The 23,854-nt window shown below is 41.3% G+C and overlaps 6 protein-coding genes and 1 non-coding gene across 9 annotated transcripts; 3 read left to right on the top strand and 4 right to left on the bottom strand.

Annotated features, from left to right (window-relative positions):
- Positions 1-661: 661 nt before the first annotated feature.
- Positions 662-973, top strand: LOC138827841 (histone H4). The gene has a single exon (XM_070023456.1). It carries the CDS (start codon positions 662-664, stop codon positions 971-973), a length of 312 nt encoding a protein of 103 aa, XP_069879557.1.
- A 268-nt stretch (positions 974-1,241) lies between these two features.
- Positions 1,242-1,652, bottom strand: LOC138827840 (histone H3). Its single transcript, XM_070023455.1, has one exon. It carries the CDS (start codon positions 1,650-1,652, stop codon positions 1,242-1,244), a length of 411 nt encoding a protein of 136 aa, XP_069879556.1.
- Positions 1,653-6,817: 5,165 nt separating this feature from the next.
- LOC138828360 (histone H3.1) lies at positions 6,818-22,545 on the bottom strand. 3 transcript variants are annotated; one of them, XM_070024400.1, is made up of 3 exons: positions 22,463-22,493; positions 20,894-20,956; positions 10,309-10,967 (listed from the first exon to the last, which is right to left on the bottom strand). In XM_070024400.1, exon 3 carries the CDS (start codon positions 10,958-10,960, stop codon positions 10,550-10,552), a length of 411 nt encoding a protein of 136 aa, XP_069880501.1. In that variant the 5' UTR covers positions 10,961-10,967; positions 20,894-20,956; positions 22,463-22,493; the 3' UTR covers positions 10,309-10,549. The 3 variants fall into 3 exon arrangements, 2 of the variants coding, with proteins under 2 accessions (XP_069880501.1, XP_069880500.1); XR_011372234.1 differs by lacking the exons at positions 10,309-10,967; positions 20,894-20,956 and adding an exon at positions 6,818-6,982 and having other exon boundaries at positions 22,463-22,527; XM_070024399.1 differs by lacking the exon at positions 20,894-20,956 and having other exon boundaries at positions 22,463-22,545.
- On the bottom strand, positions 10,966-12,329 carry LOC138828361 (histone H2A type 1). Its single transcript, XM_070024401.1, has one exon. It carries the CDS (start codon positions 12,327-12,329, stop codon positions 11,937-11,939), a length of 393 nt encoding a protein of 130 aa, XP_069880502.1. The 3' UTR covers positions 10,966-11,936.
- Positions 12,688-13,103, top strand: LOC138828362 (histone H2B type 1-C/E/F/G/I). The gene has a single exon (XM_070024403.1). The coding sequence runs from the start codon at positions 12,701-12,703 to the stop codon at positions 13,079-13,081; it is 381 nt and encodes a 126-aa protein (XP_069880504.1). The 5' UTR covers positions 12,688-12,700; the 3' UTR covers positions 13,082-13,103.
- LOC138828363 (histone H4) lies at positions 21,101-21,625 on the bottom strand. The gene has a single exon (XM_070024404.1). The coding sequence runs from the start codon at positions 21,490-21,492 to the stop codon at positions 21,181-21,183; it is 312 nt and encodes a 103-aa protein (XP_069880505.1). The 5' UTR covers positions 21,493-21,625; the 3' UTR covers positions 21,101-21,180.
- Trnam-cau (transfer RNA methionine (anticodon CAU)) lies at positions 22,303-22,374 on the top strand. Its single transcript has one exon. It is a non-coding gene; the product is annotated as a tRNA-Met (tRNA).
- Positions 22,546-23,854: the final 1,309 nt, after the last annotated feature.

Raw genomic sequence — 23,854 nt, 5'->3', positions numbered from 1 at the left:
GGACATTTCACAGAATGCATCCAAGCTGCTTTTGTTAATCCTATTATCTAGCAAATGTTGTTCACTGTGATACACTACATAGCAGTAATGGGTGGCAAGATCAGAAGACTCAAGGCCAAGTTTACACACACGATGTAGAAAAGACCTAGTTCTCCAAACCTGGAATTCTTTACATTGCAGACAGTTTCTAAATTGAACAAAGAAAAGTACAAGTAGGGTCCTCCTTATCAGTACCTATCTACAGAAAAGAGTGTACTGTATATACTATTGTCAAATACACAGCTTCATTATGGGCAAAATGGATATTAAGTTGTAAAGCTGAAAATCAACTATGAGAAAAAAAATTGCTCGCATGTTCCTCAGTTTAGAGTGCTACAGCACACGCGCGCACATATATATGCACTTTTTTGTTGTTTTACAAATTGTAAAACAGGTTGGATTTGTACGTAACAGTGGGGAGACACATGCATGTTACAAGAGGTCGCCGAGACCTGGATTCAGAATTCACATGGTAGGAGACACCCAATAAGATGAAGGAGAGGCGGATACAAAAGTCTCCTTCCCGCCCGCGCCATTTCAGTTTTCTAAAAGGTCCGCATTGCTGATATATAAGGAACTGCAGAGGGCGCTTTAAGAAGCTGGTTTTCAGCAATCTTACACTATGTCTGGTCGCGGTAAAGGTGGCAAAGGCCTTGGGAAAGGCGGCGCTAAGCGCCACCGTAAAGTCCTTCGCGACAATATCCAGGGTATCACAAAACCCGCAATTAGGCGTCTGGCCCGCCGTGGCGGGGTCAAGCGCATCTCCGGCCTGATCTACGAGGAGACTCGCGGGGTGCTAAAAGTGTTCCTGGAGAATGTGATTCGCGACGCTGTCACCTACACTGAGCACGCCAAGCGCAAGACCGTCACCGCCATGGACGTCGTCTACGCGCTCAAGCGCCAAGGCCGCACCCTCTACGGCTTCGGCGGCTAAGTTTTGCTACTGGCATTTTTTTACCTATTCTAAAGGCCCTTGTAAGGGCCACCCATTTAATCATGAAAGGCACCTCACTTGTGTATTTTTGCAAACATTTGTCTACAAGGACACTCGGAGGTCCCTCCAGCTCTGAGCCGCTGTAAAACGCTCCTCCCCCCGTACATACTTTTTACTCTAATGCTCCAGCTCTCCCAAGTGAAAGCGTAGGTGGCTCTTAAAAGAGCCTTTGGGTTTTACAGCTGGGACTGGCACTAGGGAGCGAAAATTAAGCTCTCTCTCCGCGAATGCGGCGCGCTAGTTGGATGTCCTTAGGCATGATGGTGACACGCTTGGCGTGGATGGCACACAAGTTAGTGTCTTCAAAGAGACCCACCAGGTAGGCTTCGCTCGCCTCCTGCAGCGCCATCACAGCCGAACTCTGGAAGCGCAGGTCGGTCTTGAAGTCCTGCGCGATCTCGCGCACCAGACGCTGGAACGGCAGTTTGCGGATCAGCAGCTCCGTCGACTTCTGGTAGCGCCGGATCTCGCGCAGCGCCACGGTACCGGGACGGTAGCGGTGAGGTTTCTTCACGCCGCCGGTGGCAGGAGCGCTCTTGCGAGCGGCCTTGGTGGCCAGCTGCTTGCGGGGCGCCTTGCCGCCGGTGGACTTACGAGCGGTCTGCTTGGTACGAGCCATGAGGACGGTTAGAAAAAATTGGGGAACCTTTCTTTCTCATTTGTATTTATAAGGGCCAAGTCTTGCTGATTGGTCCTAATCTTCAAATTCCGCGCCATGCATAATTAGACAGGCCTGATGATTGGCTACCGGTCTCAAATTTTTAAAATATAGATCTATTGAAATGTTTGCTATCATCATGTATTATATGTATGGCTTGCTTTTCCTTCATTCTTATTCTCTTGTAGAAAAAAGCGAAAGTTAACTTGTTAGGCATTGAAAAATCGCGCATTTGACAGTAATTGTTGCAGCTCAGTTTTCATTCATTGTAATACTTTTGGGGCTTTTTTGTTTTTTATTTATTTTTCATTTTATTTAATACTTTTTTTCTTTTTTATTGTGAATATACTGTACAGATGGGTAACAATTACATAGGCAAGATAATGACTATATTTCTTATCAAGCATTGTAGCCTCCTCCTTTGTTTACCCTTCACATCCCTTCCCAGCCTTCCCCCACCCCCCACCCAATTCTCCCCCCCCACCAAAGTTGTAAAGTTCGCTTTCCACATGACAACTTTTTATTTAATACTTTTGTTTTTAGATGCTTTAGCAACATATTGCGTAACTCTTGGACAACTGCGTTTTTTTCCCAGACGCTAAGTTCTTTACGAACATTGTGCAGAGATTTTCATTGTAAAGCCTTTAGATTTAGTTTTCCCATATGTGATCAAAGTGCACAAGAATTAAGCCTTGGGCATTGAGATATCTGATTCTATTTCTTATTTGTATTCTATTTCTTAATTGTTCATAATTTTAAGCGGAAACAAACTCGGAATGAAGTTTTAAATTTGTATTTCTCTTTCCTTACTGTTAAGCTCTGAACCTGGAGACACAGAGTTCATAACTTACATACCACTGAATTTTGGAACAAACTACTAGCATTCAACATTGTTGAAGTGGGAGTCGGGGGCCAGTGGCTCATACCGGAAACCCTAGCTACTCAGATCTGAGGATTGCAGTTCGAAACCAGCTTGGGCAGAAAATGTGAAAACTGGAATCAGCGCTGTGGCTCAAATGGTAGAGTGCTCAGCGACAGAGTGGTAAGGTTCCTTGTTATCAGCTATTTGATTTGCATAAAGGCCTTTCATAGGCTTATATCCCCTATAAAGGGATGGAGAAAGCTAAAAATTATTTTTGCATAACAATCCTATATGAATAAACTTTCCCATGGTTTTCAGTTTTCCTCTCTGGGGGCCTGAACTCTGGGTCTGGGCACTGGCCCTCAGCTCTTCAGCTCTTCAGCTCTTCAGCTAGTGCTCCATCTACCACTTGAGCCACAGTGCCACTTCCGACCTTTTCTATTTATGTGGTGCTGAGGAATCAAACCCAGGGCCTCATGCATGCAAGGGAAGCACTCTACCACTGAGCTACCTTCCCGCCTGGACTTTTCTTTTTAAATATTAAAATCAGCCAAAGCCCATTAACATCTTGAACTTTTCATTATTTATAATGTAACAGGGTGTAAATGAGAAAAGAATATGAAGACCTCAAGTTAAATATACCTAAATTTATTCATTTATTTGCTGACCGTTCATTAAGCTTCAAAAACTACTTACTAGGGAACAAAGGAAAAATATTATTTTACCTAATAAAACTTTGCTAGAAGTACAGTATACCAAGCATTGTAACAAGTTTTGCAAAAGAGTTTATTCCCAAAGTGACCAAACCTAGAGGTAGAGGACCCAAGACTCCAATCATCTGAATTTTCCAAGGAATAAGGTTTGTGAATACTTGTGAATAAAGATGGAGGGTAATCTGACATGTGCCGAAGTATGACTAGAAGTCACCAATACATATGAAATTATACTTCATGGCCCTTCATGCAACACATGTTCAGAAAATTGTGTTAGCATAATCTGAGGATGGAGTTTTCAACTTCATGTATCAGAATGTCATCCATTAGGCACCTGTGTAGACCTGAATGACTTCTTCATAAAATTTAAATGTAAATGTAAAAAAAAAAAAAAGGCTATCTCCTTTTTCTTTTGTAACACTGGGGCTTGAATTCAGGGCCTTGGGCTCTTACTTGGCTCCTTTGCTTGACCCACTTCAGGCTTTTTTCTTGTGAATTGACAAAACAGTCTCATGGACTTTTCTGCCTACACTTGGCTTCCAACTATGATCCCCAAATCTCAGCAGATTTCAGCCTCTCTAGTAGCTAGGCTTATAGGCATGAGTCATTGGCTCTCAGCCCAACCAGAATTCTTACTAATAGTTCATTGCTATTTCTATCAGATTAGCAAAGAATACAGGAAAAGACTTTGAGAGCACATAATTCAGCTTATAATATCTTACATGCTTTTCTCAAGGGGCCAGTCCTCTCAGAGCTCAGTGTCTTATCTCCAAAATTGTGTACATGAAGCTGGTATGTACAGTCCTTTAGTGTCAAATTCCACACTACTGTGAGAGCCAGACTAGTGCTGAGCACCTGTGGTTGGTGCAGTAATTAAAGGACACATTTATAAAGGTGAAAGGTAGAGTTATCACTGTCAGTGCCTTTAACCTTCTGGAATTGAATGAAAGTACTAGGTTCTACTGGGCCTGTAGGTGGCGCTCAGTGCCTGTGGCTGGTGTGGTATTTAAAAGACCCTGTTTTATAAAGGCTGCAAAGGTAGAGTCATCATTGTCAGTGGTCTTCAAGTTTCTGGAGATGAATCAAATCATCACATTCTAGTCTAACGGTGAAGTATTATAAGGCTCTTTCTGGTGCAGAGTCAATCTCAGACACAATTAGGACCTCCAGTCTAATGTCAGAGCTGCTAACTATGATGAATCTGCGAGGATAAAGGGAACATCCTTTACTGTGATAATAATAACAATATAGGACACAGACCTTTCAAAATAAGACAAAGTAAAAAGATATAACAAAATTCAGGTATCTTTAAATTACTGCACATAAATGATAGGGTAAGACAGAGGGGGAAAAGACAGACAAACACAGACAGAGACAGAGAGAAATGGGGGTAGGTAGGCCTGTAACCCCAGCAACTCAGGAGGAGGCAGGAGGATCATGAGTTGTAAAGACACCCATACTGAGCTACATACTCTTATAAGAAAGGAAATTAGATAAACTCTTTTCTGCATAAAGATTGTAGATATCAGCAGGCTTACTAGGAAAGGAATTACAAATAGGAGAAAGTAGTATGTATGTGGGTGTAGGTGTGTGTGTTTGTGTGAATGGCACTAACTCTTGGCCCTTACTTGCAAATAAACTCTGTATAATCTTGCAAAAGTAAAACTTAACTGGCTATTAATTTAATCTCATTCTTCTCCTTGGCCCACATTAAAACGTTTCCCAGCCTTTCTTGTAGTTTGCCTTTTAACTGAGATACAACCAATGATATGCACATAAGAATAAAGTTTAATATTTCCGCTCTAGAGTATAATAACCTGTACTATAGATTTTCCTTGCTTTTTTTCCCCTAAGACAAATGTATAAACATGTTTTGGATAGCGGAACCTTCTGGGCTGCAGAAACATAGCTTGGGGAAATAGAAACGCAGCATGATTTACAACATTCCATACTGTAGGAGAGTATTCTAGGTTCAGGAGAAAGGAGAAATATTCACATTTCCTGTGTGTGTTTTAATTGCATGGTACCTAGCTATGCTGGAGACAAAATTTCCTCAGGAACTCTCTGGAAACTGCATAATAGACATCCAAAAATAACACTTTACTAGCTATTTTTTAATCCTTTCAAATGAACCTTAAAATTATCTCAGAAAAAAAAAGCAAAATATAGTTGGTTTTCCTCTCAGTAATAAATCAAGGAAAGAAAAGCTTTATTTAGGAACCCGGAAGGACCCAGACTCTTGGGTCCTTTCTCCTAATACCACTTTTAAAAAGGGAGAGTAACTAATAGTCTACAAATGTTAATGGAAGCCCCTGCATCTTGTATTGATTGGACTGTAGTCTTGCATCCAATTTTAACGATTCAGAAGGAAAGAGACTTCTGAAGATTCAGATCCAGATTAACAATTGTGCCTGTGCCTGTACTCCCACCTATATAAGAGACTATGACCAGGAGGATTATGATTCAAGGACAACTCCAGAAGAATAGTTTAAGAGACTCCAGCTGCAAAATAACAAGTAAAAAGTGGGCTGGGGATGTAGTTAAAGTTATACAGTGATAACAGAGCAAGTGAGAGCCCCTCTCTGAGTTTTAAATCATACTTGGGGGAAAAAGAAACAGCAACTGAATGTGTTTCATCTTTATCATAAATAATTTTAATATATTTAACTTTGTTTTAAAGATTGCCCGGCACCCATAGCTCATGCCTGTAATCCTAGCTACTCAGGAGGCTAAGACCTGATGTCCAATTAACCACGAAAAAGCTGGCTCAAGCGGTACAGTGCTATCCTTGAGCAAAAAAGCTCAGCAACAGTGCCAGGCCCTGAGTTCAAGCCCCAGAACTGCACATGCCCACACTCATATGCGCGCGTGCACACACACTATGGGAAATTTAAATTGAAATTACTTTGTACCTAAATACAAAAAATTTAAATTTAAATTATGGTTTTTGCCACTATGTCAAAACTTCTTTGTTGTTGTTTTTTGTTTTCCCTACCCAAGCTGGCTTTGAACAGTGATTCTCAGATCTCAGATTCCTGAGTAGCTCAGATTACAGGTGTGAGCCACCAGTGCCCAGCAAAGTTTAGGGTGGTTTTTTTTTTTGTTCTTTGTTTTTTGTGGGTTTTTTTGTAAAGGTGATATACAGAAGGATTGCAGTTACATAAGTCAGGTAATGGGTGCGTTTGGGGGTTTTATTTAACCCCCTCCCTACTTTTCTCCCAGTTTTTTTTTTCCTCCTCCTGGCCCCCTCCCCCCCCCCCCCCGGGCCTGGCCGCATTTTCCATAAAATGTGTAATGAGTTTCACCACTGAATTAGTTCACCCTTTGTCCCACCATCTCTGTGATTCCTCTTACCCCAAAACTTTTGTGGAGCTTCACTACATATTGCTTAATGGCAATCAAATGAGCAGTTTCATTTGTACTAATTTATAGATACCTAGCATAATGAAGTCTCAGAAAGTGTACTGTTATATGAAGCTATTTGAGAAATATTACATTTGCTATTCTTCTGAAAAGTAAATTAATAATATTGATTTTGCAGATGTCCAGATCTCTTTTTTAAAAAATTAAGTAAATTACTGCATAACTTTCCTTAAATACTATAAGTTTCCTTAAATACTAGTATACTGAATCAGGCAGTCCTCCATTTCCTGAAGAGTTCTCTGTTTCTGCCTCTTCCTTTTTGTCCATTATCTTAGCCATGTGTCCTCAAGAACCTGGAAGAATATTTGGAAAATTACAAGAACAAATCAACATGGAGTTACCTGCAAACTAAAGACAACCCTGGTTTTAGACAATTGAGTATAGAAGCCCAAAACCTCAAGTATGTCCAAACTTGGAATGGGGTACGATGTTTCTTCACTGTGGAAGAATCTTCTTACAGATTTGGGAATATCTCACTGCTTTCCAGATTTCAGGCTTATGTTCAGTGTCCTGTTAAGAAGTCTCCTACAAAGCTATTTTCTTTTCTTTTCTTTTTTTTTTTTTTGGGGGGGGGGGGCTGGACGTGGTGCCTGAACTCTGGGCCTGGGCCCTGTCCATAAGCTCTTCAGCTCAAGGCTAGTGCTCTACCACTTGAGCCACAGCGCCACTCCAGCTTTTTTCTTTTTGCTCATGTGGTGCTGAGGAATTGAACCCAGGGCCTCAGGCATGCAAGGCAAGCACTCTACCACTGAGCCTCCTTCCCAGCCCCTTCAAAGCTATTTTCAATTGCAACTGTTCTCTGGCAGTATTTATCCACCTTATCTACATTTTTCTTTTCTTTTCTTTACCAATATGAAGTACTAGCATCTCATTTTTTTATATCTTTGGTCTATTTCTGTAGCTCAAAACAAAATGAATAAACTCCACACAGAAAGGACTGTGCCAGGAATTGGTGCTCAAGTGGTAGAGTGCTTGTCTTGAGCTGGAGAGCTGAGGGACAGGGCTCAGGCCCAGAGTTCAAGCCCCATGACAGACCAAAAAAAAAACGGATTGTGCCTATGATTTACTGCTGGATTGCCACAAGTACAGGGCTGAGCATGCCGTAAGCATATAAACCATGATTTTTAGCAAGTGGTTAGCAAGTGGTTATAGGTTTGAGCTCAACTCAATAAACAATCTTTGTTGAAAGAGTGAAATAATATCATAAGATAAAAATGAGTGTGAATGTAATAAAATAGGTGTGAATGCAATACATGAAGTCATACTGTCTTAACCCCAGGAATAACTAATGTCCAAGATTTGATTATCTAGAGGAACCCTGTGAGCAAGTTCAATTCACTATGCTATCATGTCGTAGTCCTTGTAGTAGATCCAATAATGACCTCAAATCCATACAGATACTGTGCATTAAATGAAATAATTTATCTGATGCCTGCTACAGACTTTCAAAGTAATAAAATTACTGTTGGACTGATCATCTGGACAGTTTTCAAGCAAGGTATATCTCCATTATTAGTATCTCCATTTGGGTTTTTTGCTTTGTTTGGGGGTTTTTAGGGGTACTTTAATTTGCACTCAGGGCCTCCAAAATCCTTGGAGGGATCTCTCATCTAAGCCATGTCTCCAAGCCCTAGCATCTCCATGTCTCAAATGATTTAAATGCCAAATACAGAGAGTACAAATGGTAGTAGGATGCTGTCCATTCTCCCAAATCATGTACTAACTAAATGACCCTCTACAACAATAAACATGCTCTCAGAAAGTACTCAAATTTGCAATCACGTAAACCCATTTTCTTACCTAGGAGCAGAAAAAAATTGTCTAAAACAATAAAACTGGTAATGTTCTTCCAGCATAAATGAAATCCAACACAAAACTAATTTTTACTGGTTTTCCTTTTTTTCTTTTGTCGGTCACGGGGCTTGGGCGCTGTACCTGCGCTCATCGGGCTTGGGCGCTGTACCTGCGCTCATCAGCTCAAGGCGAGCGCTCAACCGCCTGAGCCAAAGCGCCACTTCCAGTTTTCTCGTGGTTTATTAGAGATAAGAATCTCATCAGCTTTTCTGCCCGGGTTGGCTTTGAACCACGATCCTCAGATCTCAGTCTCCTGAGTACCTAGGATTACAGGCGTGAGCCACGGGCACCGGGCTCTGGTTTTCCTTTTCTCCAAATTCATAGTGGAGGAAAAATAATTTGTTACCCAACCAACATCCAGAGAAAAGTAGTTCATAGAGTTCTTGAATTAAAACTTGTATAGCACCATTAAACACACCCATGCACAAAACCAAAAAACAGCCAGTTGCCAGTAGCTCACAACTGTAAACCTAGCTTCTCAGGAGGCTGGGATCTAAGGTTTGAGGCTTTGAAACCAACCCAAGCAGTAAAGTCTGTGAGACTCTTATCTCCAATTAACCACAGGTGTAGCTATGGCTCAAGTGATACAGTAGTAGCCTGGAGCAAAAGCTCTCAGATCCTCAGTTCATGCCACAGGTTGGTACAAAGAAAAAAGCATATGAAGTATATATTGCACAAAATCTCAATTACTTGATTCCCCAAATGCAACACCAATGCAGCCACTATTAACTTTCAACAAATGTGTTTGCATTAAATAAAATTTAAAATCATCACTATTTCTTTTCATTAATTCTAAAATCACCAATATTATCTGCTGCAAAAATACTAAAGGCATAACAATTAGGTTTCTACATGATGTCAAAGACAAACAAAACATTTTCCGGTTTATAACAAGGCAATGGAATGAAATGGTCCTGACAAAATGCTTTCTGGCAAATTTTGTGGGAGGTGGATGAGTACATAGGCTTTTAAAAATTCTTAACTTCTTCCATGTATTCAAAAATGTCATACAATAATGATTTTTAAAAAGAAAATATCTGCAAATGGTGAACTGCCAAGGTGGCCATGAAGAAGTATCAGCTGACTTAAACAGGACCTTGTGTGTACAGAAAAGACATGTGACAATTCGAAGGGCATCTTCGATATCTGCCAAGAGGCCAAGAATGTTTTTTTCGTATAGCATCCTCGAACATATCCAGTACCAATCACTGATGGTACAATGAAAGTTGCTGTCTCAGCATACTCAAACATTAACTCTTCCCCTCAATTATTCTAAAAGCACTATTTGATTCTTGCTGCAATGTTAAGCAAGCCAGAAAGTCTTCTCAGAGAGCAGTATCTAAGCAATGGCAAACTACAGTCAAGTCACGTTCTATTGTGTAAGTCCTTATAAATTCAAACTCAAGCAGGATTTAAATTTCTTCCGCTTTTTTTAGCCCCAGGTACCTATATGAATAGCACTATCCCTTTTAACACCTACTTACAAATTACTTGGGCCTCCTTCCTACAGTGAACCCAGACTGCAGGTGTAGCGCAAGAAGTAGAGGATGAGCAATTAGCAGAAAAGCCAGGAGCTAGGCCCTGAGTTCAAGCCGCGAAGAGAAAATTCGTCATGATTGAGGTTGCAGGCAAAGGTAATTTTACTAATACTTCCAACGCCACATTGAGACCATTGTGCTATGAGAGCAATCTTAAGGGGGGGGGGGGGGGGGAGAGAAAACAAAACCTGATTGACACAAGCCTTTTCCCACCAACAAGCTCAATATTGAGTACGGAAAAATCTCCAAGGCGTTACCAATTCTACCTAAGTAGACAAATAGTCATTTATACATCTGACTACCTCAGAAGGCTTATTGCACCTAAAGTCTCCTTGCGGAAACACACGATATACAGCAACGGAAAGAAAAGACACTGAAAGGCTAACAGTATTTCCCAGCTACTTTTACAGACATTAGTAGGTGGCTCTTAGAAGAGCCTTTTAAGTTTCAGCCAGTGCCAAGAACACGTTACGCCCTCTCTCCACGGATGCGGCGCGCAAGCTGGATGTCCTTCGGCATGATGGTGACACGCTTGGCGTGGATGGCGCACAGGTTGGTGTCCTCAAAGAGACCCACCAGATAGGCCTCGCAAGCCTCCTGCAGAGCCATCACTGCCGAACTCTGGAAACGCAGGTCGGTCTTGAAGTCCTGCGCGATCTCGCGCACCAGACGCTGGAACGGCAGTTTGCGGATCAGCAGCTCTGTCGACTTCTGGTAGCGCCGGATCTCGCGCAGCGCCACGGTGCCGGGCCGGTAGCGGTGAGGTTTCTTCACGCCGCCGGTGGCGGGAGCGCTCTTGCGAGCGGCCTTGGTGGCCAGCTGCTTGCGGGGCGCCTTGCCGCCGGTGGACTTGCGAGCGGTCTGCTTGGTACGAGCCATAGTAACCCTATAACGAAGAGGCAAGAACTAGGAAAACAGCAGCTGCCCTTAAATACACGTAGGAATGCTCTGATTGGCCTAAACCGTTGTTTTGTTTTTTCAAAAGTCCCGCCCAATAAAACTATTGGCTAGAGCAGCGACAACGTGATTGGTAGATTTTGAAACTCTTAAATGAATTACTGAATTTTCCAGTTCTCCATTTTTTTTTCTTTTGAAGGGTTCCAAGCGTAAATTTTGTACTAGACCTCTTTCATTACAATATTTTCAAACAAGTCATTGGACATGTAAAAGAGAAAAAATTTAAAAGCAAAAAACACTTGAAATGTTCAGATTGGATCGTGGTATCACGTATAATTTTTCCTCCAATTTCTTGTTTTCTCATTGTTATTGTAAATGCGATGTACAGAAGTTAGTTACATATGCCGGGTAATGAGTTATTTTTTCCATTTCTTTGTAGTCTTACTCGGGAGATGTTTTCCAAAATTTTGTCCCATGATTCCCTGATAAGTCCATAAGAAACCAAACTCTGGGATGTTAAGTTTCCATATGTGGAAGAAGTAAATTCTAAAGATTACACCTTGAAAATGTGTACTAAGTTTACTAGTAATATTTTAGATTACTTCCAGGACTTCCACCTAGCAGAGTCGAGGGACGGCAGAGTACCAGGGACATCACCTGAAAACTGCCTGAGTGAGTTGGCAACCGTTTACTTCCTAATTTCCCTTCTTGTAGAAGATACCAGGAACACTGGGTCGGTTAAAATACCACTTTTCACACTTGACTTTCCCTTGCTTCCTCCAACCTTTCGTGTACCACAAACATAGGACATTTGTACAACCCACCTACTTGCAACCACAGAAACTGTGCAACTTATGAAACATCATTTCCAAGCGATTGTTACGAGCTCTCATATGAAGGTGTGGGTGGCTCTGAAAAGAGCCTTTGGGTTTGAATGCAGACAGCTACACGGACCGTTTTACTTGCCCTTAGCCTTGTGATGGCTCTCGGTCTTCTTGGGCAGCAGCACGGCCTGAATATTGGGGAGGACGCCGCCCTGAGCGATGGTCACTTTGCCAAGTAGTTTGTTAAGCTCCTCGTCATTGCGGATGGCCAGCTGCAAGTGTCGGGGAATGATGCGAGTTTTCTTGTTGTCCCGAGCTGCATTCCCGGCCAACTCCAAAATCTCAGCGGTAAGGTACTCCAGCACCGCAGCAAGGTAGACCGGAGCTCCAGCACCAACTCGCTCGGCGTAGTTGCCCTTACGAAGCAAGCGATGGACACGACCAACAGGGAACTGCAGTCCAGCCCGAGAAGACCGGGTCTTAGCCTTAGCGCGGGCCTTGCCTCCTTGTTTTCCGCGCCCAGACATAGTTAAAACGAGGAAAGAACCACTCCAGAATGCATAAACACCCAACAGCTTAATATTTATACAGTAGGGTAGGCTTCTGAACTAACGAATAGCACTGGCAGTCCTCACATTTTAGCCAATCAACCAGCAGGTCTAAGAATAATATCTAGTCCTAATTTACATAAACGTTTCAGGTTGAAAGGTTAAGGGATTAGAACACTAGCCAATGAAGGAATAGAATAAAGTAGCCTATCAGTGGCCAAGATTCTAAAAGGACCAACCACAGTCCTTCATTTCACAAGTGCTAATTTGCATCCACCCCAAGCAAATAATTAGGGCGCTCGGGCCCTTCTTTCACTCGCTCATTGTAATCCAGGGGTAATAGTCCGAACATGCCCGAACCAGCCAAGTCCGCTCCCGCGCCCAAGAAGGGGTCGAAGAAGGCGGTGACCAAAGCGCAGAAGAAGGACGGCAAGAAGCGCAAGCGCAGCCGCAAGGAGAGCTACTCGGTGTACGTGTATAAGGTGCTGAAGCAGGTGCACCCGGACACCGGCATCTCGTCCAAGGCCATGGGCATCATGAACTCGTTCGTGAACGACATCTTCGAGCGCATCGCGGGCGAGGCGTCTCGCCTGGCGCACTACAACAAGCGCTCGACCATCACGTCCCGGGAGATCCAGACGGCCGTGCGCCTGCTGCTGCCCGGGGAGCTGGCCAAGCACGCCGTGTCCGAGGGCACCAAGGCCGTCACCAAGTACACCAGCTCCAAGTAGATTTTGTTGGTTTACTTGGAAAGCCAAACAACCCAAAGGCTCTTTTAAGAGCCACTCACTTATTTTTTGAAAGATCTGCAAACAAACTTGGCCACGTTGGTAGTGGGTACGCTAGGGGGTTGTAAGTGCTGGCGTTTCATATACTCTGATGTTTAGGGAATGTCTTCAGAAGAGTTACAGCATGCTAGAAAGAAATACCCAGCTAATGTCAGTTACCCACAAAACAGGACACCACCGCCCTATTCCACTGTAGTTTCCTTACATTTCTATAAGAATTCCTCAGTCTATAGCAAACGGATTTTAGTGCACCTACATGTAAGCACTGTAAAAAATTGAATATTTAGCAATTTGTCATCTAATGGATACGTTATTGGCAGCTGTTTCATAGACACATCTCTACCTGGCCCTTTCCCCCATTCTGGAATCTGCATGTCTTCTCAGAATTAATCGTTCCTGAATTACATTAGTAATGTGCACTTGGCACTTTTTCTGGAGTGCGAGCTTAGTTACAGGAATATGGAAATTTAGATATAAGCAGTAAAAATCTGATGTGTTTGGAAGCCATCCGAGTCCTTTAAAAGACTTCCTTCTCCAACAAAATCATTATTTTCCAGGAACCTTTGATACCCTCACAGGAACGCCCATTTAGTCATTTCAACAAAATCTAGACCTCAGATACAATGCCAAGCTTTATTTTAGCAAATCACAATAAGGAAAGCTAGCAAACAAAAAGACTTTCTGAAACAAAGGGCGGATTTACATACGGTCCCTGAACTGAGTGCTATGCAAATGAGGGATTCAAACGAATAATCAGATCTCAATGTGATTGGCTAATTCCAAAAACTCTCTGATCACGGTCCTGGGGAGGCGCGGGGGGGGGGGGGGGGGGATGAGTTTCCAAAAGCTGTAGTGGCTGAAATTAGTCCAGTAAGAGCTGTAAATTTAAGTTTCTTCCCGAAATACTGGGTGTAGTGCCCAAGTCGCAGGACCCCCACCAAGACCACCACCGAGAGTCAGACGTTCTGCTATGTAAAAGCAAGGTTTTATTTAGACGGGCTGCAGCTCGGGCCTCATCCTACACTGTGACACAGCGGAGCCTAGGAGAGCCCCGAGCTAAACATTTACAGTTTACAAAGGCAAACAACCAGGTGTTTGGATTTCCACCACATATTGCTCTGCTAGCTGAGATAATTGGTGGTCTAGGTTTGCTCACAGGATTTGCTTATCTTAGGTTTAACCTTTCAGTTTAAACAAGCAACAAAGGGTCACTGCCTCAAAAATGGAGTTAACCCTTCCTGGGTACCTGTGTGACCCCAGTCAGAAGATGGATTCCATCCCTAATATTGTATTTGGGTCTGTCAGCCATTTGAATCTCGGAGATTCAGCTTTTCACAATACTCAATGCAGAAATCAGAGGTGTTGGGTTGTAAAAAGAATAAGCATCTTAAGAGCTGCTTACTAATTTATTCCTTTTTTTTTTCTTCCTTTTCTTCCTGCTCCCTTTACTGCCTCATGACGATTCTTTTTCCTCCATATATTTTTTTTCCGGTCGTGGGGCTTGAACTCAGGGCCTGGGCACTGTTCCTGAGTTTCTTTTGCTCAGGAAACACTCTACCACTTGAGCCACAGCACTACTTCCGGCTTTTTCTGTGAATGGGTGCCCAGGAATTGAACCCAGGGCTTCATGCACTCTACCGCTGAGCCACCTTCCCAGTCCATATTCTTTTTGTTGTTGCTACATTTCCCCAATATATCTTAAGCCAAAAATATTGAGGTGAGGGTGCTCATGATGAATTTCTGCAACTTCATAAATTTGCTCTTTAATTAGAACATAGGAAAATAGCTACCTGATGAGATTTAATTGGCCTGGAATCATATCCTTGGACAGTAACTCCAAAGAAAACTCATTGGGGTATATTGCTAACCATAAATAGCTGAAGAACATCAGCTCCCTCAAGCCCCAGGGTTGAAGTATTTGGCTCTAGTTCTAGTAGCTACTACCACTACAATCATTAATGCTTTAGTTCCTGGTTTTCTGAAGGAACCACAAAATAGTTACTAAGTTTTGTGAACCCCCTACAGAATATACATTGGTGGAGTTAAAAATATACTACCCTTGGGCTGGGAAGGTAGCTCAGTGGTAGAGCGCTTGAGGCCCAGGGTTCGATTCCTCAGCACCACATAAGCGAAAAGAAAAAAGCCAGCCGTGGCACTGTGGCTCAAGTGGTAGAGCACTAGCCTTGAGCTGAGGGACAGCGCCCAGGCCCAGAGTTCAGGCCCCACGACCGGACCAAAAAAATATATTTTATATATATATATATATATATTTATATATATATATATATATATATATATATATATATATATATATATATATATATATATATACTACCCAAAAAATATAAAATATCTTGACATACTGAATAGTGAAGAAATTTGAGAAATTGCATGTGTAAGAAATTATGCTGTCTAAGTATCTACTGTAAAACATGCTGACCCCAAAAAGGAAACTGAACAAAAGGTTTTTGCATCATCACCCCCAGTTCATTAACATTAGCATGTTTTTGGTCTATGTTTCTGCAATACTATCCACTCTCTTAATCAACTACAGCATAAAATCATAGGTGTGACTGCTTTTACTCAGGCCTGACTGATTTCTGTATGAAGACTCCCCGTCATCTTAAATAACTTAAATGAATATGTATGCTTTTGTCATTAATATATTTTGTAACAGGCATACTAGCTAACAAACCTGAAAAAAAGGAAAAAAAGATACTTCTGGGTGTGCGTGCATGTTTTGTGTTCATCTTTATGAACTGACCACCGCAAAGATTCAAAGCAAATGAATTACAAAATGAAAATGGTTAAGTTTGGGGTTTTGTTTGTTTAGTTCGCTAGGGCATTCAGGGAGAAAGTACTACAGAATGAGTGGTGGCTTAAACAACCTATTTTCTCACAATTTAGATGTCACTAAGTCTGAGATAAACCCTGTGGCAACAATTAACTTCTGTGGCTTTTTCTGTTGGCTGGTAGACAGTTTTCTTCTCTGTCCTCACATGATGTCTCTGTACTGATGCCCAAATCCCTTCTTGCAATTAGATCAGTTGGGGCAGGAGGTGGGGAGGGGGAGAAACACCGATATTTTTATAACTTTAAAGACTATTTCTCCAAATTCAGTCATATTTTCAGGTGATAGGACTTTATCAGATGAAATTGAAGCAGATACAATTTAACTCATAACAAGAAATATGGAGTGACATTGACCACGAAGCTTTGTGCTCATAATCTGACTTATGGAATTATAATCATTTTGTACAACTACTTAAGAATAACAATTTTAAAAAAGAAAAAAAAAGAAAGATGGAGACTAGGCTTGTAAGTACTACATTAACTAGTAGTCCACAGGTGTTGCAAACTAAGCAGGAGACCAAGACTACCCTGTCTATATTCCCCCTCAGCTCCATTTACTCATTCTTTAATATTATCTTTTTTTCTATATGCATTTATTGTAAAATCATTTTAAAACTTAAAACTTAAAATGGTAATCATTTTAAACTTCTACTTATTATTGCAATTCTTGTTTTAAAAATCTAGAAATATAAATGTTTAATACTAGGAGTTTGGCAAAAATAAAAAGGTTTATGTATCCTATGCAGCTGTTAAATATTGTAGTAAAAATAAACAAATATAATGGTAGGATACAATGGAAAAAAAGTTACCAAATAATATATTTTCATTTTTATTATATAAAATTACAGGAGGAAAAAACAAAGGATGAATGCCACAATGTTAATAGTATTTTTACATTTGGAGGAGGAAGGAAGGAAAGAATCAACTCCTTAAAGATAACTATCTCTACTTGGCTTTCTCTCAAATCTCAGCTGTTTGTTTCACAGATAAGAAATTCTGCTGCAGACCCTTCTTTGCCTATGTTAAGGAAACCAAAACTTATGCATTCAACAATTATTGACACCTTTTTAATAAGCATGTTAGGCACCTGGCATACAAAAATGCCTTAGAGAATTTTAGCATACAATTAAAATTCAAAAAATAAAGTAAATGATATGTAGCTTAAAAGGGGAAAAAAAAAAAAGGTGGTTATTATTTGTAAACCACCTAGTCATATAATTGTGAGCACATGTGGTAGAGCACCAGCCTTCATTGAAAAAGCTACCCAATAGCACAAGGCCTTGAGTTCAAGCCCCAATACCAGCACAAAACAAAAAAAGGGAGGGAAAGAGGGAAGAAAGACAAAAGGAAGGAAAGGTCCTTAAGTAGGGCCCTTCGCAAAAATACCTGCTAATATACAGTGATTTGACTTACATTCTCACTAGATATCCTATGTACTATTATTCCATTCCTTTGATTTTCATTGTGGTGTTTTAATTTTCGAAAAAGAAAATTGCAGGCTCCTCAGGGCAATAAAAAATAAGCCTGGTATTTGTTTATGGAGTTTGCAGAGAGCTTAGTATAAGACAACCTCCTGGAGAGGATGACATTCAAACACAAACCTGAAGAAAAGTGGGGTAGCAGTTACCTATAGAGACCTGGCAGTTCACTGCTCCTGCAGAGGGAAGTCATTACATAGTTCTGAAATAGACATGTACTTCAAGAAAGTTCTAGGAGTAATGAAAGTGGAATAGAAAGGAGCGAAAAAGTATTGGCAATTAAGTATAAAGAAGTAATTAGGGCTAGAGATTGGGGACTTGTGGGCCATTGAAAGAACTTTGGGTTTTGAGTGAAATGAGGTTTTCAGCAAAGTCATGACCCAACTATTTCCAAAAAAAAAAATCAGATTTTATTATTTTGGCAATCCTGGAGCTTGAACTCAGAGCCTGGGCACTGTCCCTCAGCTCTTCAGTTCAAGGCTTGCGCCCTACTACTTGAACCACAGCACCACTTTCAGCTTTCTGAGTGGTTTATTGGAAATAAGAGTTTCACAGGCTCTTCCTATTGGGGCTGGTTTTGAACTGTGATCCCCAGATCTCAGCTTCCCGAGTAGCTAGGATTACAGGCATGAGCCACCAGCACCCAGCTGTCCCTGGATTCTTTTGCTCAAAGTTAGCCCTCTACCACTTGAGCCACAGTGCCCTTCTGGCTTTTTCTGTGTATGTGGTACTGAGGAATCAAACTCAGGGCTTCATGCACGCTAGGCAAACACTCTACAACTGAGCCACATTCCAGGCCCCAAATCAGATTTTTATCTAAAGATCCATCTTCTTGGAACCATCTGGATCAGGCATGATAAAAATTAAAGTGTTAAGCAGAGTTCAACAAAATATTTCAGGAGGCCTGATAATTGCTTAAAAAGTCTGTGAGGAAGATCCCTGGATCTTCATAGATCACCCAAAATCTGTGGAAAGGCTGTGTTTATGTTGAAGTCTTATTACATACTCTTATTACCAAACCCACTTTCCTACATCTGCAAAATAATGATATACTCTACCTGAGAATTACAAGAGAAAAAGAGACTTAATTGAGAAATACCCATAAAATCATAATGTATTGCCAGGCACTGGTGGCTCATGCCTGTAATCCTAGCTAGTCAGGAGGTTGAGATCTGAGGATCGCAGTTCAAAGCCAGCCCCAGCAGGAACATCCATGAGACTCTGATCTCTAATTGACCACCAGAATAGTGGAAGTGGTGGTCTGGCTCAAGTGGTAGAGTGCTAACTAGCCTTGAGCTGAAGAGCTCAGGGACAGCATCAGGCCATTAGAGTTCAAGCCCCGCGATCTACCAAAAATAAAAAATAAAAAATCATAACGTATTAAGCGACAGAGCTTGAAAACAAACACTATTTCTCTAGCCTGGTTCAGTTTTTAAACTGCTTCTCTTCATTATCAAATTTCTTTCCTGAGAAAATTCATCTGGTCTTGTTTTTCTTTATTTTCTTTTTGGTCAGTCATGGGGCCTAAACTCTGGGCCCCGGCACTGTCCCTGAGCTCTTCAGCTCAAAGTTAGTGCTCTACCTCTTGAGCCACAGCGCCACTTCTGGCTTTTTCTGCTAATGTGGTGCTGAGGAATCAAACCCAGAGTCTCATGCATGCAAGGCAAACACTCTACCACTGGGCCACCTTCCCATCCCTGATCTTGTTTTTCGACTCATGGTAAATATTTTCTTTTCTCCAAAACCCAATCATTTCACATTTTCTTTTAGATATACCCAACCATTTCATATTTTTTTGGATACTTAACAGTATTTCAGACTCTCTGGATAATCAAAATTAAGCCTCTAATTCTCTCCAAAACATATTCCTTTCATTTTCTTTCCTCTATTAGTAATTGTTTTTCTCCCTCCAGTGGCTATTGCTAAAATTATCAGAATCATCTATGAACTTTCCTTCTCTCATCCCCTACCATCATTTGGTCAGGGGAAAAAAAAAAGAGGCTAAAAAGTGTTAAATCTTTCTAAATGTATACAGAATCTATCGATCACTAACACATTGGTCCAAGTCACTGTGTGTAGTAGTAGCAGCCTCCCAACTGCTCTCCTTGCCCCTACCCAGGTCTATCAGTCGATTTTCCATCAATCAGGCAAATAGGTCATTTCACACTATAAATCAGAACCTTTTCAGTCTTCTGCTCACAACTACCACCTCAGTCAAAGTACAAGGTAAATACTTAATATTAACTTACAAAGTCGTACAGGAATTATTCACTTTCATTTTGCTTCTTAAGCCTATCTCCTTTTAGGTTTCAGTATCTTTTTTCCCATCAGTTATGAAGCTTTGGATGACCATATCATTTGAAGTATTACTTCTCTTCACACATTATAAACTTTTTCCTTCAAAATTCACCACCATGACGCTTAGCACCATCAGATCCACTGTTTTATTTTGCTTACACTTTTACACTCTAAAATATAAACGGTGAATGTAGAATTGCATTTACTATAGTCATTCACTGTTACAATTCCAAGAGTATAAAACACTGCCTGAGGCATACTACATGCTCATTTCTTTTAATATGTTTTTCTTCTCTAAGTTCCTTATCTACATCTGATTGTTTCAATACTTACAAGAATATATCTTTTAAAGGTCAAATCTATTAATACCATTGGTCTTCTTAATCCAAAATGGCCCTACAGATTACTCACAAGGAAAAAAAGCCCCATTTTACAATGGAATTCCCATGTCCCTGATATGGTGCAAGAGAATATACATATCATCGATAATTTCCTGACAAGACTACTAACCTGATCTCAACTAAGCTTATAGAAATCACCGCTATCTTACATAACAGGAGGCAAGAAAATGTATCCCATCAAAAGAGCAAAAGAACATATTAGATAGATCTGATCCCCAGGAAATGTCTTAAATGGAAGGGAACAAGGATTCTCTAGCAGAATGGAGACAGAACCAGCTAAGTGTTGCATATTTGAAAGCACCAAAGTATCTAAAAACTAGAGCACAACTGGGATGTTCTCAATGTGGACTGCGTACAGAATTCAGGGAATTTAGCTTTAAAGGAAAAAGCATTAAAGTATTGCATACTTAAGGATGAATTGTCATGCCCACAATCACACTACTAGCTAATTAACATCCTATCTGCATTTTTAGTGCCTCCATATGAAATCAGAATTAAGCCTCTATCAGCTCTTTGCTGCCTCCATGAATACTTCTCACCCAACACAGGTCTAAGAGGCCAGGAAGGGCTCGTAGCTCACGCAGCAGGGCCTGGGACGCGGGCCTGGGACGCAAGCTCCGCCCAGGCCCGGGGCAGTTCCGCTCACACTCGTACTTTGTTCCTGGGTTTCCCCTTCGCGCCAAATGGGCGCGCGGCTCTTTGTTCCGCCATTTTGAGCGCCGTACCAGGAAGCCGGCTTTCCCAGCCTCCGAGGGACGCGGGAAGAACCTAGCGCAGGGTGTTTAGTTCTAAAAAAAAAGAAAAAGAAAAAACCGCACGTATGGGTCAATAAACTGGAGATTCCAGGGGAGACTTAACTACAGTGCCGGAATTTAGAACTACACCAACTTCATGGAGATAACAAACCACATTTGGAACATTGAGCCAAAGAAAATGTTCGCTCTTTCATAGAGAATGTGGGCGGCCCTGAAAAGGGCCTTTGGTTGAGTAAATTGGGCTTTACGAGGAGCTCCTAGCCGCCGAAGCCGTAGAGGGTGCGGCCCTGGCGCTTGAGCGCATAGACCACGTCCATGGCGGTGACGGTCTTGCGCTTGGCGTGCTCCGTGTAGGTGACAGCATCGCGGATCACGTTCTCCAGGAACACCTTGAGCACCCCGCGGGTCTCCTCGTAGATCAGGCCGGAGATACGCTTGACGCCGCCACGACGAGCCAGCCGGCGGATGGCGGGCTTTGTGATACCCTGGATGTTATCGCGAAGGACCTTGCGATGACGTTTAGCGCCACCCTTCCCGAGGCCCTTACCGCCTTTGCCGCGTCCAGACATACTGAAGAAGCTACAAGAATGTCCCCAAAACGCAGCTGAGCCAGACGGCTCTTGCCTTATATGCACGGATTTCGGACCTAATTGAAGACTGAAGGCGCCAGGCCTCTGGTCCCGCCCTAGCCCCGCCCCTCGAACCACATGTGGTGTGACGTCACCAACGATTTGAATGTCCGTTCACGGAGCTCTATTGTCTGCTGAGACCCCTCCAAAAATTCCTTTCCGTAGTTTTCACTGTCAGCCTAAAGTAAAGAAATTTTAGTGATTGCCATTTTCCGCTTGAGATGCTTTCGGGTTGCTGAGGAGCGTTGCTCTGTAACACAATACTGTTGAATATGGACCCCGGGTTTTTTAACTTTTCCCTCTTTCTGCTGTAAGGGTCCAAAAATACTCTACAAAAGAGTTGGAAAATCGCAACCTAATCTCCCTATCACGTAGTTAAGGGAAGTATGGCCAGAAAAAGGTTTTCCCGAAGGAGGCAAATACATGGTCGGATACCGATTCTTTGGTATGATTCTTAACTCGCGCCGAGGTTCAGATTCTATTTCCTGCTAGTTTCTTTCCTTCCCCCGTTAGTTAAAATGTGTCATTTTATGTAAACTTTTTGCTACCCTTCACAACTCACTGGCGTGTTGTTTCTCTTTTACTTTTGTCTTCTCATCGATTCTAGTAGCAACATTCTTCCAAACAATTGGCATCCTACAGTAACCAACCAAGTATTGGAAGAGGGCTTACATAGCAGATTGAGTAGAGTTGAATGTTAGTGGGCAACATAACACTTAAGGCTGTTAATAGGAAATCTCAGGGCAGTGAAGCAGAGTGGCGCAGCGGAAGCGTGCTGGGCCCATAACCCAGAGGTCGATGGATCGAAACCATCCTCTGCTAGGCGACACCTTTTTTCCTACTTTTAATACTAATTTAAGCTACATTTGGACCTAAGCTACCGTTTGCCTATCCTCTTCCTCATACCAACCTTTCTCCCCTTCTCTCCTCTCCTTTCTCCAAATCTGTCTTCCTGTCTCTCTGTCAAACTGCTGTTGCAAGTTGTCTTTTATCTAATTACGCTGACCTTCTGTCACTGTGACGCAATCATGTTACCCTCTGTCTCAGCACTGCCCGTTCTTTATTGTCAGTATCTGTAGTCTCTACAAACATCCATCTCTGCCCCTGTCTGTGTAATTCTTCAGATAACATTAATCACCTCTCTTCTGTATCTCTGTGAGCTTCCCATTTTCACCTTTATTATCTGTTTGCTAACCAACAAGCATTTGACCAAAGATGTCGGTTCAACTTTACAGACTCCTTGGCCTTAATGTGTTAGATTTTGCTCTGTAGAAAGAATCTAATTGGTCCATACCTGTGCTGGGTTGTTTGGTTAATAGGCACTGTTATTTATGCTGTACTTTATTCTGTAACTGAGGCTTGTATGGGGAAAGTTAAATAACTAGTTATATAATAGGTGAAGTGGGGCAGATAAAGGTAGATGAGCAAGATAGGCATACATTTCAAATGTACACGTGTGTCCCCGCCATTTCTGCCAGATAGGCTAGGATAAAGGAGATACTTACATATTTGTTATATCAAACTGAACTGCTCTGAGATCATTTCTAATGGAATACTGTATCCTCGCTAAGAAAATAGCAGCAGCAGCAGTAGTAGTGAAGGCAAATATACAATTAAAATTTTCTAGTCATTAGTTAAGCTTTTTAGAATGCTTAGGCATGATTTGTTTTCCTAATGCTACTTAGTTTTTTTATAAGGCTTGCTTTGAGTCAATTTTCTGAGAATAAAATTTTTGTTACTCAAGGGTGGTCTAATATGCCTATAATAAATTACTATGAAATGAGAACGAAACACCTATTGAAACACTTTTTAAAATAATGACCAATGACCACATAAATAAATGCAGCAGTTCAACATATCACTTGCCTCTTACTTATTAAAATGTAATTCCATAAATAAAAAGTCTCTGAAAAAATATTTTCATTCACTTTCAGACTGCTATGAAACTGATTCATCTGTTTTTCTAGCTTCATTATCCTTAATTTAATGTTGAAAGAAAATAAAGGTTATGCCTACCCAGTAAATGAAGTTCTTTACTTCGCTTTGAAAATTAAAATTCCCTTTCCATTATTTACTAACTTACTGAATCAATCAGAAATATATTTCTGTAGGACATTAAAATCATAACAAAGCAATTAATTATTGACTCTCTTGAGGATTCAGTTGTTGTGTACAAAAAATTGGTTCCTTTATAATTTATAATAATCTTATTCACGAAATTTCATTGTTAGACTCAGAAAGGAATATAAAGATAGCATAAAGAAGCCTTCCAAATGTGTTTTGGAAAATAGAGAAAGAATAT

Source organism: Dipodomys merriami, unplaced genomic scaffold, assembly GCF_024711535.1.
Source record: "Dipodomys merriami isolate MVZ:Mamm:240054 unplaced genomic scaffold, mDipMer1.0.p SCAF_16, whole genome shotgun sequence".
NCBI lineage: Eukaryota > Metazoa > Chordata > Mammalia > Rodentia > Heteromyidae > Dipodomys > Dipodomys merriami.
This window is presented reverse-complemented; position numbering and strand designations above follow the sequence as displayed.